This window comes from Perkinsus marinus (assembly GCF_000006405.1).
Source record: "Perkinsus marinus ATCC 50983 genomic scaffold scf_1104296958712, whole genome shotgun sequence".
Lineage (NCBI taxonomy): Eukaryota > Perkinsozoa > Perkinsida > Perkinsidae > Perkinsus > Perkinsus marinus.
This window is the reverse complement of record NW_003206658.1, coordinates 1,398,355-1,412,907: the sequence shown is the minus strand read 5'-3', so window position 1 is coordinate 1,412,907 and position 14,553 is coordinate 1,398,355. Positions and strand designations below refer to the sequence as shown.

Below are 14,553 nucleotides of genomic sequence, written 5' to 3'. Positions count from 1 at the left end.
ATGTGATTCACGAAGCAATCGACAGATCTTTCTCGATACTAGCCCACCCGAAACGCTAAATAGCGTTTTGGGTTGAACGGTCCGACTTGGACCAACTGAAATAATTGATCACCCGGGGTGATTCACCCCAAGTTCACAATGTTCACTGGTTTGAGACTCCCCGACTCCATCAGCCGTAGACTCAGTATTACCAACCATAAGACTTCAAGAATGGTAAAGGAAAATATGATCTTAACTCTCTATGCTATCCCCAGGCTATAGCTAGCTAAGCGCGGATCCACCGCGCTAAGCCTTCGTGTACTGCTGTCCCAGGGACTGTGTCTCTCTACACGCCCCCCCCCTCCCCGCATATTCTTATGCGAATAGATTAGGCAGTGCCGGTGAGACTACATTCAACTTCTACGAGACCGTCGGGGATGTACTGCAGGTTCAGGAGGTCTAGCATTGTTGGACCAATCTTCTTTAATCTTCTTTAAATGAGTCAAGCCATTTCGGAGGACTACCATCATCCCGCGTGACGAAACAACGAGAAAAAAACGGTATATAACAACGGTATGTAACAACGGTATATAACAACGGTATGTAACAACGGTATATAATAACGGTATAACAACGGTATATAAACCGATGCGTCTTTTCGAATAGTCCTATCATACCAATCTCGGTCTCCAGTAGTATCCAGAATGGAGATCTGTATCCTTGCTCGGACCTTAGACGGACCATTGACCTCGTTCAAGCTCGACTGAATATTCATGAAAGGGCATAAATTCCCGAACGACTCAACCTGCTTTCTGCCGCTAGGGAAGACCACCAAAGCTCTCTCACCCCCAAGTAAAGCATCAATATGCGCTAGGGTACTGCCAACATCAGATTTCTTAGCCCTTTGGCGGATAACCAAGACCGGCTCTCCCAGAGTTGGAGTCCAACGCTCAGCTTTTACCTTGGAGGCCTTCCTGGAAATGACCTCACAATCTGATTGGCTCTCACGTTTCTGCCCCTCCCCCATCCCGTCTTGGGAGATACATACTTCCATGGCACTGCCATTAACGTAATTCTGTAGCTCCGAGCTACTAGCTCGTCTGTTTGCTCTATCATTCGTGTAGCCAGAAGTTTCCTCTAATACGATACAGCATGTACTTCGAGTTCTTGTTACAAAGTCGATGATAGTGGTAGTGATTTTGCATTGTCGAAGAGTGCTTTAGGAGTATAAAGAAGATCTATGCTTGAACCTGGATGTATGAGATGATATTCGTCCGACTTGCCTACTGCGTGGAATAAATGTGGCTAAGCTGGATTACAGCGAAGATGAACCCTTTGAAGCGAAGATATCTGACTTGAGAAATGAGGAGGATTTTCATATCGCTCTTTGGGCTTCCGTCTTCGAAGCTACATCCAGTCACTGGATTCCAGTGGGACTTTGCGTCGTGAATATTTGAGACCAGGGGGATCTGTTCGTCTATGGTTGTCAAGCCAAGGTAATCATTGGAACAGTTCATGGGTTTCCACGAGGGGTTTTCTCGTTACTAACGAGAACGAGTCGTTAGAGCTTTCTACCCCTATCAGAAAACTTTCCTCAGTAACGATTCAGAGGACAGTGGCTGCCAGCCACTGCTGTCAGCCACCGACTGTGTCGGTGACCATCGAGAATGAGCTCACCGCTGACTGTCGGCAGTGACCTCATTATCGACTAACTGTTCAAGGTGAGCTTCTTCCAAGAATTTGATAGGGTATAACGCAAGTATGATGGGAGAGTGTAGAAAACGGTTGGGAAAAGTCGAAAAGTGCAAGTAGATTACGAATACTGAGAATAATAGTGCGATAGAAAACTCGCTGAAGATGAGTAACTCAGGTAAAAGATCTACAGTGGCTTTTTATAGCAAAAGCAATTGAAGGTAACGCAATAGCACTCATCGGCCGAGCATTTGGCGCACCCGCCAGCAACAGGATTGGATTTTAGTCTACGCTGAATCATGGGTAGACTATCTTCGTTATTATCCTCTTTGATACCAGCGGCAACTATGATGAGCGCGACGATTGCCAGGATAATGGAACGCATAATGGTTTGATATAAGGAAAGCAGCGAAAGCTGAAGTTGGAAGAATGAGTTCACGGCGTCACGTGGCGATGAACGAGACTCCATCGTCTGTGGCGCGTCTCCTCGCTTATCAGAGACGTCACGTCAACGTCCCTCAAGGAACGTGTTTCCGTTGCATGACTGACATAGAAATACTTTTATGGGGGAAGTCTCACATTTTACAGTAAATTCTTGTTCGGCTCAACAAGAGCCGTATCTACATTGTTTTATGCAGGACCGTCAAATGCTTTAAGATTATACAAGAGAACAACGCTTAAGCCTGGGTGGAGGAGATGATATTCGTCCGATTGGCCCTCTGCCTGGAATAAATTTTACTACGTTGGGCTACAGCGAAGATGAACCCTTTGAAGCGAAGATATCTGACTCGAGAAATGAGGAGGATCTCCATATCGCTCTTTGGGCTTCTGTCTTCGAACATACGTCCAGTGGGACTTTGCGTCGTGAATATTTGAGACCAGGAGGGTCTGTTCGTCCATGGTTGTCAAGCCAAGGTAATCATTGGAACAGTTCATGGGTTTCCACGAGAGGATTTCTCGTTAGAGCTTTCTACCCCTATCAGAAAACGTTCCTCAGGGAAGATTCAAGGGACTGGGTCGGTGATCATCGAGAATGAGCTCACCGCTGACTGTCGGCAGTAACCTCATTCTCGATTAACGTTCAAGATGAGCTTCTTTCAAGAATATGATAGTGTTACACTATTAGTGTATAACGCAAGTATGATGGGAGAGTGTGGGAAGCAGTTGTGAAAACTCGATAAGTGCGAGGGGTGTAGCGACACGGTTTCCTCCCCTGCAGACTCTTCATTAGAAGCTATCGACGACGGACTCGCGTGCAACCCAACATCGTTTTCTCTACTAAGACTCATATCCATATCGAAGTAATAGTGGAAGAATAGACCGGAAATTAAGATCCAAAGAAGACCCCCTGAAGTACGTAAGATACTCGAAATGTAACGAGCGGCAGAAATACGGACTTCCTACGTCACAGATCAGAACCAAATATCGAGCGCGTCACAGACATCTCTTGTAATCTCATAAGTTCTCGACTGTTTCTCAATAAGTCTGATAATGGTATACAAGCGAGGAGAGTTGACAGGATCAATCACGAATCCTCGTCGGAATAAGTGACAACTACAGCAGAGTTGTAAAGGCTGAAGCAGTCATCATCACATTATTGTTGTCAAGCCCCGAGCGATAAGTCATCACAACAAGGGGATTACCAACACTGAGAACAATACTGCGATAGAAAAACGATAAGACAAAGATGAGAGATAAGATGGAAGAGAGATAAGATAAGATATCAGAAAGATAGATGAGATATAGGAGATATCTCATTGCTTTTTATTGCAAAAGCAATTCCAGGTAACGCAATAGCAGTCACCGTCCGGACAATCAGAGCATCCACCAGAAAAAGGGTTGCTCCCCCCAAGTCTACGCTGAATCATGGGTAGACTATCTTCGTGATTACCCCCTTTGATACCAGCGGCAACTATGATAAGCGCGACGACTGCCAGGATAGTGGAACGCATAATGGTTTGATATTGCGCGAAATGCAGCGAAAGTTGAAGGTAGGAGAGCGAGTTCACGGCGTCACGTGGCGATGATTGTCGTCACGTGACGCCGTGAAGCGTGAAGCGTCCGGTAGGGACTCCATGGTCTGACGCGTCTCCTCGTGTCGGTGTATCGGTTGATGAAATCTAAGAACAACACAACAAGGGAGCTCGAGCTAGAGCAACCAACATTACGACCCTAGGACAATACCGATGAGTGCACTACCTGCACTTAAGCTCTTTACGAATACACGCACTTAGCAGCACAGTAATCGATATCGGGCCCATTAGCTATAATGAGGAAGGCGAAGAGTTGATGAGATAACAAGGGACCCTGCACCCTTGTCAAGGGTGCAGACAAACTGGATCCACAACACTCGCTTATTAGAGACGTCACGTCAACGCCCCTCAAGGAACGTGTTTCCGTTGCATGAGTGGCATAGAAATACTTTTATGCGGGAAGTATCACATTTTATAGTAAATTCTTGTTCGGCGCAACAAGAGCCGTATCTACATTGTTTTATGCAGGACCGTCACAAGGTGCGCGTCTTTCAGTGCAGCGTACAATCTTCCCTCGATGAGTGAATCCCTGCGCTCTCACTTCGTTGTCCAACGCAACACCTCATTCGAGAGATTATACTCGGTATGGTCTAAATTCTGAATCCTCCCGAAATTGCAAACATATGGCATGCATAAGATTTCCGTGGAGAGCTGCTGCATGACTGTCAGAGCCGTCCTCACGCTTGGTTTCCACCAGACTTGTCATCATACCTGACCACACTTCCTCGGCTATTCGATATCTTTTGAATAACCTCACCACTCATCTTTGACGTGTGGCACGATAGAACTGCCATAGCGATGAAGGCAAGAGCATCCTCCTTCTCAACGGCTCGTCGCCATAGAGTCTCCACACACGATTCCGAGGCCGTGATAGTTCGACGAGGCACCGGACATGGGCTCAGACGTGCTTATAGCTAACTCATCTCGGCAGCATTATTAACTCACATAAGGCCAAGACCATACGGCCTATAGAGTTCTGCAGAGTCGGCGTTATTGCATGTCGTGCATTGGGTATGGGTTGGAGCATCTCTATCCAGCCCTCTTCCACTAGCCGAGGGCCCACTCTCGCTGCAGTCTGCTGGCATGCCGCTACGTCTAACAATCCGAACAAACAAGAGCGCCTGTAAGGAGTATGCAGCCTCCTCCTCCTTCTCCTCACCTGTGACGAGATCGAAGACCACTGTTGCCCTGGTGACAGCGGTGGTGACAGCTTCCCCACCTGTCGATCGAAGGATGAGGGCAGACTTCACATGAGCATCAATAATGGCACTCATAACTTTCCCTAATATACTCCGATTCATGAGTGACCTGGCTCGGACTCATCAGCAACTAGCCCGCCGATGCTCCGTACCTCTTTGCAAGCGATATGACATCACAGCATCGCGCCAATAATGCAGTGGGGACATCAGCACGAGTGGCAAGCGATAGGACGAGGGAGAGGAGACCACTCCTGGCTAGCAGGTCCGGGATAGCGGTGAGAGTCCTATTGACGTCTATGAGAGTAACTGAAGTCAACGGTTGCCCGAACAACGCTGAACTCGATGATAATGAATACCCAGTAAATCTAGAAGGACGGCGGTGAGCTCTTCGCTGCTCAGCTCTGTTGGAGGCTTCCGTTCAGAAGTAGACGCCAACCAAACCATCTTGAAGGCCCTCACGAATGGCGGGGCCTCTCCTTCGAGACTTAGTATAGGGTGCATCTGATCATACGCGACACCACTTGGGATATGTAGCCAATTTCTGCACGCATGCCCATTCTGAATACAGTACGTGCAATCTAGAGAGTACAAAACTGTCCAGCAACGATGAGCTTTAGTCTCAAACTTCGTTTATACACTCTCTTTTATATGTTATAATGAATACCACATCGCGCAAACTAGTTTTACATCTCATCACAGAGCTACCATTAACACGATACACCGCTCGCCTCGTTACCGTGGCGATTCTGCCCAGTAGCTGCGTTAACGTAGCTACAAAACGATATGTCTCAGAGGATCTTTCCCTAGGGGTGCCAGCGGACTGCAAGCCGGTGATAACTTCTGATAGCGCCTTCGAGATCCGACCAAGAATGGTGTTGGCTACAGCAGAGTCCTGAGAGAGAACGACATGAGTTGGAGGCCCAGTCAAGCATCTCACCGTTGAAGCAGAGGGTGTCAGTATCGACTTGATAGCAATAGCGACATCACATGCAGCACTAGAGATGTGCTCAGGACGGAAGCACTCCAGCAACTGACAAATGGCTAGGCTACAGCTACGATGGCCATGTGAGGGCGCTACCTCGCGCACTGGCGCGCTGAAGTCCAACTCGGCCACTACCGGGACTATCTCCCCTTGCATAGTCTGAATTTCACGTCTCAGACTCTGAAACCTGACAACAGAAACTCAGCTCCAGCAGAGCCGAACCTAGCAGAGATCCACTACGACCTTACTGATTTATACAGTCACCTATACAGCTTATCGAAGCAAGAGCCAATGTGGCCTTCCAAGGGAGGCGTAACGATACTTCACTCGTCGCTAAACATGGTGACACCCTGAAAGTGCAGTGTGAAGGGCGACAAGGCGAACGCCTCCATAGCTGAACTCAAGGAGGAGTGACATGAATATACCCTCCGGGCCATTACGAACATAGCGAGATATGTCTAACATGGTCTATACCCCATCCCTTCTCACCACTCCCTGACCCATTGAGCCATGCATTCTCCTTGGCAGCCCATCCAAAGCATTGCTGGTCTCAACGCTTCTGCACCACGTCGTGTGCCAAGCTGAGCTCGCAATGTACGCAATACATAAGACACTCCTCCATCTCAACCACGTATGGATGAATATAAGATATCGGCCCCACAGTTTAGAGCCAGTGGGAGCTTACTTGAAGCATCGGACCACACAACGGCATGCCGTGAGAAGTTCCGAAAAGTGTGGTATGCATACTAAGATATGCCAACAGCTCAGCGTCGTTTTCCATGCATCGTGAGACCAGACTCCACACACTAGATGGACTAAGACAAAGGCCGAACACCCAACCTTGTTATCGTCGGCTCCACTCACCTTCCCGAGTCGATCACCGCACTCCAAAGATTCATCTTCGTCAACTCTGCAGCTAAAATCTTCAAAGATTCCCCATCCTCTATCGCGCCCATCACTTCCACTGCCGCTTCCCGCATCGCTCCGTCTACCACCCGTCCCCTCTCCTTCACTATGCACGGCAACTTCTTCGCAATTTCAGCAGCAATCACCGGAGTCATATTCATCGCGATAATCCTCAAACATTCCATTCTCACCGCCACCGCACTATCCTCATCTAACGCACAGCCGAGGATTCTCTCCTCCAATTCGTCCGAATAGTAATCACCAAGGACCCGCCAGGTCAGCTGTCGGACCACGATTACATTCCCAGTGTGTGTGAGAGGAACCAGAACATCCCGGAGCTCCCGCGCATGAGCTTTTGCCGTACCCAGAAGCCAGAGCGAGCCAGCGAGCATAAAGTGATAAGCCGTGCCCGAGTTGACCATCGGCCTTATGATGTAGGGAACAACACCGAGCTCGAGAATATCTCTACTGAGAACGTTCGGACCGAGATGGACCACCATCGCACAGAGCAGTCTTACAGAATGCAAGGTAAGCTCACGAAGCCCATCACTTTGGAGGAGTAGTAGGACGAATGGTGACCACAACGACGGTCTGAAGGAGCTCAGCTCCACACCACTACATGCTATAGTGAGCATGTTCAGAACGAAGCCTTCCGGTAACAGTGCTAGTTGCCTACGAGTGTCGATAGCAATGATGATACTCTGCATCGCTTCAACCACCTTTCCTCGCAATTTATGCCCACCCACAACAAATGCATGTCGGAGTGTCATGCCGTACTGACCATAGACCAACTCTGCCGTCCTCGAAGATGCTCCTGTGATCTCCATAGGAGGCCGAGATGCTAGCAGGACGTCCAACTTCCTCTCATAAGCCAATCGATGCGCCTCAGGCACGTCCATCATAGCATACCGCAACTCCACCGCTGCATAGCAGTCACCACCCCAATGATACTCGTCCGGCTCCACCCCCATGCCTTTCAATAGACCAGCTGCCTTTACTCTGTCTGATGACACGTCAAGCTCAGAGGAGGACTGCAAGGCACGGAAGTCCTGATAGGCGCGCACAGAGAGCCCCTGCAGAACTAATGCCGCTAGCTTCTCCACAGCCTCAGCCCTGTGATGGTAGAGCTGGGTATCCTACACAGGCGTCAGTGTTGACATGCATGTGACAGGTCTCCACTCACCATAGACCAACTGATGAGATGCTCCGTCAGTCTGTCATTCATCTTCCTCTGCATTAAAACATCCCTCGAGAGCACTAGCAGCTCAGAACACAAGTCGAACACAGCCAGCCTCGGCGGTGACCAACATCGCACCAAACGCAGCGATGACGAGGCCTGCGGAAACATCACAACTTCCAGGCCAGCCATCAGGCAATGCCTGTGTGGGGAAATATGCATGGTCAACCACATATGTTGGTGAAAATTCTGAGAGGAAAATTTGGAGGATTCTTATTGATTTCCGTACAACTCCACCCTAATGCGAATATAAACTCCCATGATTAGTAAGGAAACTCCTGAGCACAGGTGAGGAAAGTGAACATACATACCAACACTGCCAGGCATCCTACCTCATAGTACTCCGATGGACAGAAATACCTGGCCAGAGCATCAGCAACAAGGTCCAAGTACTTGAGAACCTCCTCTCTAGGGAGGCCCAGATCAGTGAGATATCGCCTATAGTGAGAAGAGGAGTTCAAGTTCAAGTAGGCCGAGGTTGACCTACTTCCCATCCTTTTCTAAGCCCCGAGTGAGAACTTGAAGAGCCGTCTTGGCAGTCTCATTGAGCGACGTGAGTGGCTCCGTCGAGGAACATCGAGTAATGGTATTGACCAAGGCCAGCAATACGGCATGGATGCTCCCGACACACGGCGACAGGGGTAATCTGATCAACGGTATTACTACTCCAACAAATAGACGTGTATAACTCTGAACTCTTTGCACCAGTCTGAACGGCAGAGACTCGGCACTACTTCTCGTTGTGTTCCAGCTTCTTCATCAGTCCAAAAAGTACTGCATTGAGAGACTCCGCGATGAGCCTACTTATGAGGTCGTCCTGCTCCTCTTCACCAACACCCTCCTAAACACGATAGAATACACCGGTCCAGCTCATATGGAAGAAACTTCCTTCCTCAGCCGTTGGGAGAATACAACCCTCCGTCGAAAGTCATCCCTACTCGATCGATCTCATCCGATAGCGCTGTCAACAAGGCCTCCACTACGAGCAAACCCTGATGGCTAAAGAATACTTCTACAGGGTAGTCGTAGACCATAACATATCGGACCTGAATCGAGGAGAGTCTTATCATCGACACTTTGGCGTACCTCTTGGAGAGCTGCTATTCTCTTGCTGCGACCAACACTTGAATATTTGATCCTACAAGACGCTTCAAAGAGTCTTCTCTCGTCTGAGGCACGTGACCAACGCACGGCTATACAGGAAAACCTCAACCCAAGCCTTCTTACCAGCACTAGAGACCGACACGAGCTGTAGCCAACTCGGCTGTGCTCTGGCAGCCTTCGCTTGCTCAGCAGCATGACCGGGTGGCAGTGGGGGGTCCTTAGGTGGGCGCTGGACTATCGGGCCCGATGACGATGGGCCCGTCTGGCTCAGCAGACACGACAGCGCAGCATCAATCTCCTCAGCGTATCTCCAAACCACCATCAGTTAGTGGTGCAAGGGGACTCTTACCGAGCTTCAAAGCCTCGAAAATCCTCGAAAAACTCTATCGCTCCGCTCGAAATAAACCTGTCAAGCACCTCTATAGGTGAACTGTAATGCTTTCGTTCACCACGAACCGAGTCCGCATGCTCACTCACCTCTCTCGTATATGAGTATTCTCCGCAACACACGTGGCCACAACTCCTGTATAGAATCTAATAAACGCTTTAACTAGATCCATATTGGCCTTCTTATGTCGATCATTGAGCCAATGCAGTGCCAGCTGGGGGAACTCGACAACTCCTGAAGTGAAGGCCCATCCAACACCAACTACCAGGGCCCCCCCGAGCTCACGTGCGACAGTTATTGGACTGATAAGCCCAGTATTGGTCTTAGTCATCAGGGCCCTCACAGCTCGATCCCGTACATCGTCAAGTTGATGACCCAATTTCATACACAGCTCATACACCGAGGCTGCCTGCCGGGCATTGGTCTCCTCCTCTTCTGCCATACTACTATAACAGGAAGTCCCCCCTCACGACCAACACGGAAGCAACATCATCAGGATGTGAAGCATATGATAATTATCGTAATTCCTCAGTTACGTATAGTGTCATCAATTCGATATAGTTTTCTCGTATTTTCTGTACACTTTATAATCATCCCATCCACCTAAGACATTCTCAATAACAACAACAGACCTTGCAGCAGCAGCAACCGAATGAAAAATTACCCGAAACTGATCTGAGTCACTTAACGTGAATTTTGAAAATTATTTTCTTTGATGTGAGTCACTGAATTCGATCTGTCCTCGATAATCGAAAAATCGTCCGCGTTGAAAAAGAAATCCACAAGAGATAGCACGGGATCACTGTGTGAACTAACATGTCACCAAAGGCGAATGTCCAAGGCTCTATTCTCGTGATGAGAAATTATAGCTGCCCGACGAGACTTGAGCATTTCGAAATCTTCCCTACGAATTTACAAGTCTACCATCGCTCAGATTTTCCATATCTACACTTTCCAGATCAACCTCGGGTCACTTTTCGTCTGTATGCTTCATGTGATACACAAACGAGCACCCCTATTCCTCGACAGCAATTCCTCGAGCATTCAAGGCCATCCCTGCGTACATCGGTGATGCCTTTGATCTTCGCAATGTGCTGCGCCACAACTGGTATCATCCCACAGTGCGCCACATTGCCTGATCGCTACTGCACTACAATAGCTCACCTCTTGCTACCTCTGAAGGGCTCAGGGGCCAAATACGGCCCGTCTGTCTCCAACACCAGACGATCAAGTGGAGTTCTGAAAACAAACCATCCTCACATTCGAGCTCGGCAGTACTCACATTCGCACACTTTCCTGCAAATCACGGTTGTTAACGAATGACACTACCCCAGCGTAACCGAAGTAAGCGTTGGGGAAGTCCGTCGCGATGGCTCGCAGAAATCTTGGCGAATCCGAGAAGCAATGAACGTGTATGCTGAAACCACGCACAGGAGCTTCAAGGCCACGGCAGATATTCTTCTCTGTGCGACATCTCACGGGTGCTCTCTCGGGAGGTGCTTCTTCATGATCTCGAAAGAATCTTTCTCCGCACAGCGAAGATGCAGTACGACCGGGATACCATCCTTCACAGGCTGCAGACAGAGCTGCCGGGCGAAGACCTGAGTCCTTATAGAGGCACCAACCATATGAGAGACCATTCGTGCTCACCTTCTTCTGGAGATTCCTATCAACATTACCACCTCCTCCAAAGTAATCAAGGCCACACTCTCCTAGAGCCACTGCTCGACGATGCCCTGTTGCATCCACAATAGCATGTTCAAACTCCTCACTATACCTGGACGAACACAGACCTAAATGACTCGGTGTATGAGAAAATGCCCACATGGTCAACTACGCTCGTTAGGAAGAGTGTTAAAATTCCGTCGTACACTTCTACCCGCAATTTTCATAATGTAGTGAGGAAATTTTTGAGCTCAGCTGAGATAAGCAAACGTATATACCAACACCAGACTCAAAGTCGAAGCCTCATAAACTTAACAAAGTGTCAACTTACTCCTCGCAACAATGCGGATGGCAGCCGAAAGCGCCAAAGACTTTATCCCTCAGAAAATTGGACGTATCAGAGTACTCCAATATCTCGATAGTAGAATGCACTGTTGACCTGTACAACACAAAAAGAGACAATTCATGTATATTCAACCCCCCTCGAACAGACTTGAACTCCTTACCCCTAAAACAACCAATCTCCTCAACGGGAGATTTCTTAGCCAGCTATGAGTAAGAAAATAATTTCTCAATTTTTCCCAATTTCCGAGCACGCCACTCGATCGTCCCATTCAACATTTGCTACTGGCTTGCCGAGTTCACCGAATTTCTCGGTGAGAGACAGCTCATCAGCCCACATCTCTCTGGAGTCCATAGATACCACTGGAAAGCGTTCGCCAACATCTTTCTGGGACATTTTTCGGAGCACCCCGTAGTAGATCCAACACCCAATGTCCTTACAGTCCAAAGCCTGCAATAACACAGCCTCCAAAGCTCTCTCCAAAGTTATCAACAGCGAAGGCTTCCAACTTGGGCAGTTGTAGGTCCATCCTGACGGCTATTCTGTTATGGTTTATAGCCCTCCCCATACGAGACTTGAGCATAATCCAGTCTAAGTGGCAGTGGGCATCCCAGAATCTGAATGACAACACAAAAAAACCCATCGCGCAACAGAACAGGAAAATATGCAAATGGTCAAATGCATAGATGAAAATTCTGGAAAAATTTTAGGGAAATTTCTATTGGTTTCTGTACATCTCTACCCTAACTCGTATGTGAACTCCTATAATTAGTGAGGCAACTCCCGAGCTCAGCTAAAAAAAGCGAACATATATATACTTCTACCTAAAGCCGTATGTGAACCTCTATATCTAACCAGCAAACTCCTGAAACTAGCTGAGGAAAGCGAACATATGTATACTTCTACCCTAAACCGTATGTGAACCTCTATATCTAATGAGCAAACTCCTGAGCCCAGCTGAGGAAAGCGAACATATATTCCTCCAACACTAGTTCATAAGAGTCTATACCTACACCAATAAATTCATATTCCTCTACTCATTCCTCATACTTTATTGTAGCCATCAATGATAAAATACAAAATTAAATAAATCACCATACCACACCAACAGCAACAACCGAAGCCTACATCTGCGTCTCTGGAGGAGGGGGCACCACTATCTCCGAATTAGTATTGCACTCGCTTTGGAAGCTTTTATTATATCTCACATCTCCTGAGCGCATCGGTCTTCTTTTCGGTACGCCTTTACCTATACCACACCTCCGCCAACTCTGATCTACTAAGGGCCCTACCTTTGCCGCCCTTCTTCCCTTTCCCCTTACCCCCTCTACCTTCACTACTCTCTACTGAATGCCACTTCCCCGACCCACCGTAACCGCCTTGAGAGTCATTATACGGCATCCTCCTAATTTCGTGGCGCGTGACAAACCATAATTAACACTAAACTCAAAGACCCCATTTCCCCTGATACTTCTGATTTAACATAGTAACCGCTCCCTCCCTTCTTCCTCCTCACTTCTTCGCCTTCTTTACAGGGGGCTGCTGGGATGCCGGTATCGGAGGCATAGACCTCTGAGGCGGTAACGGCGGCATGCCTAACAACCACACATAACACATACCGCACCTCCAACAACTCTACCCGGCATAGGAGCTCTCATCCCAAAGAGCCCCGGCATCTGGTTCGCCGCATCTGTCACATTACTAGCCTGCGGACCAGCATCATAGGAGGCCGTCATCATAGACTGCTCAGCAGCCACCGAAGCCTAAACAACGACAACAACACAGTCTGCAAAAATCGAAAGAAATCTGAATTTTTCTCCACTTCTTATGGAGTTAATAACAACATACGACTAATAGTAGTATGTTGTTATTTACTCCATGAGTAGTCTACTATGCCTTATTGAAAGCCCAACCAACAACACTATCTGCGAAAATCAAACAAAAATATTTTCCACTGTACCCACGAAGTTAATAACAACGTATTACCACGCCTTAGCCGACGCCTAGCCGACGACAACACTGCAAAAATCGGAAATTAAAAATCCAAATTTTTCTCCAACCACTAGAAACATATTCCCCCGTAATACCTGGTGCTCAATTTCTTCCTCAACCGTCCCGAACAGATCAGGTCTCTTTATAATAAAGCTGGCAAGATTAGTTTCGATATTAACTTGATCATAGTTGGTGTCTTGTCTCGCCCTATCCAGTACCTGCAGACAACCCCATCGCCCTCCACGACGACCCCAAGGAGAGGGAGAAATATGCACATATTCAACAACATGTGTTGGTGAAAATATGAAAATTTTAAGGAAATTCTTAAATTACCTTCTCTTTCCTTCTACCCGAATTTGCGTATAAATTCTCATAATCACTAATGAGCTCATTATATTCCAACTCGGGGAAGGCCTCACCTTCTCCTTCTGTTCCTTCCACTTCGGGTCCAACAACACCACTCGTAGATGCTCCGACAGCTCGCTGGCCCTCACCATCTGCCCTGTGATCGGACATTTAACCTGAAAACAATTTCCAATCACACCCCTCCCCATCCACCAACGAGCGCCATAGGAGGCACGCAGCATTTTACGATACGTATAAGCTGAGGCACCAATATTGCGGCATTTCTTCATATAATAGATTTCAATGTAACAGCCTATATCAGGTCTATATGCGACAGTGAACTCCCACCATACCGAAAATCCACCGAGCATTATATACCAAGACCAGCATCAAAAGGCCCCCCCTAAACCACAGCCAACGGCCTACTACCAGTCTATTCTCATCCTCACTAGACTCTACCGCACGCTTAGGCTTACGATGGTAGTCAGTACGGACCACTGCTGGAGCCGGCGCCACTAAAGACCATCACATGAGGGGGAGCCATGAAGATACCAACAACCTACGTTCAGGTAGCGGCAGAGATTCAGCCGGTTGCTCCTCCACCTCCATCTCCCCCTCCGCCGTATTGTCTTTACTCTGAGACACAACTTTTTCCGACCAAACAGGGATAGGGGTATACCCGACTACC

The 14,553-nt window shown here is 48.1% G+C and overlaps 4 protein-coding genes across 4 annotated transcripts in view; all 4 read right to left on the bottom strand.

Annotated features, from left to right (window-relative positions):
- Window positions 1-625: 625 nt before the first annotated feature.
- Pmar_PMAR011888 (hypothetical protein) lies at window positions 626-953 on the bottom strand (the record flags this gene model as incomplete). The annotated part of the gene is made up of 1 exon (XM_002773975.1): window positions 626-953. A coding segment is annotated over one exon (328 nt), but the record flags the coding sequence as incomplete, so codon positions are not given.
- Window positions 954-4,799: 3,846 nt separating this feature from the next.
- Pmar_PMAR011887 (hypothetical protein) lies at window positions 4,800-9,962 on the bottom strand (the record flags this gene model as incomplete). Its single annotated transcript, XM_002773974.1, has 18 exons — window positions 4,800-4,825; window positions 4,864-4,986; window positions 5,081-5,209; window positions 5,260-5,404; window positions 5,640-5,795; window positions 5,841-5,933; window positions 5,982-6,072; window positions 6,750-7,927; window positions 7,975-8,127; window positions 8,361-8,466; window positions 8,516-8,674; window positions 8,763-8,869; window positions 8,967-9,074; window positions 9,115-9,197; window positions 9,256-9,440; window positions 9,482-9,538; window positions 9,610-9,754; window positions 9,806-9,962. 18 exons carry the CDS (start codon window positions 9,960-9,962, stop codon window positions 4,800-4,802), a joined length of 3,201 nt encoding a protein of 1,066 aa, XP_002774020.1.
- Window positions 9,963-10,339: 377 nt separating this feature from the next.
- On the bottom strand, window positions 10,340-12,171 carry Pmar_PMAR011886 (Deoxyribonuclease tatD, putative; the record flags this gene model as incomplete). The annotated part of the gene is made up of 7 exons (XM_002773973.1): window positions 10,340-10,424; window positions 10,685-10,759; window positions 10,803-10,937; window positions 11,000-11,121; window positions 11,171-11,297; window positions 11,517-11,624; window positions 11,969-12,171. 7 exons carry the CDS (start codon window positions 12,169-12,171, stop codon window positions 10,340-10,342), a joined length of 855 nt encoding a protein of 284 aa, XP_002774019.1.
- Window positions 12,172-13,040: 869 nt separating this feature from the next.
- Window positions 13,041-14,553, bottom strand: part of Pmar_PMAR011885 (pre-mRNA splicing factor SF3, putative) — a gene marked incomplete at both ends in the record, with an annotated part of 4,002 nt that continues 2,489 nt past the window's right edge. Inside the window, 6 exons of the mRNA XM_002773972.1 lie at window positions 13,041-13,123; window positions 13,168-13,291; window positions 13,616-13,738; window positions 13,940-14,041; window positions 14,295-14,380; window positions 14,429-14,501. Of these exons, the coding sequence (XP_002774018.1) occupies window positions 13,041-13,123; window positions 13,168-13,291; window positions 13,616-13,738; window positions 13,940-14,041; window positions 14,295-14,380; window positions 14,429-14,501 (591 nt within the window). The remainder of the gene's footprint in view (window positions 13,124-13,167; window positions 13,292-13,615; window positions 13,739-13,939; window positions 14,042-14,294; window positions 14,381-14,428; window positions 14,502-14,553) is intronic.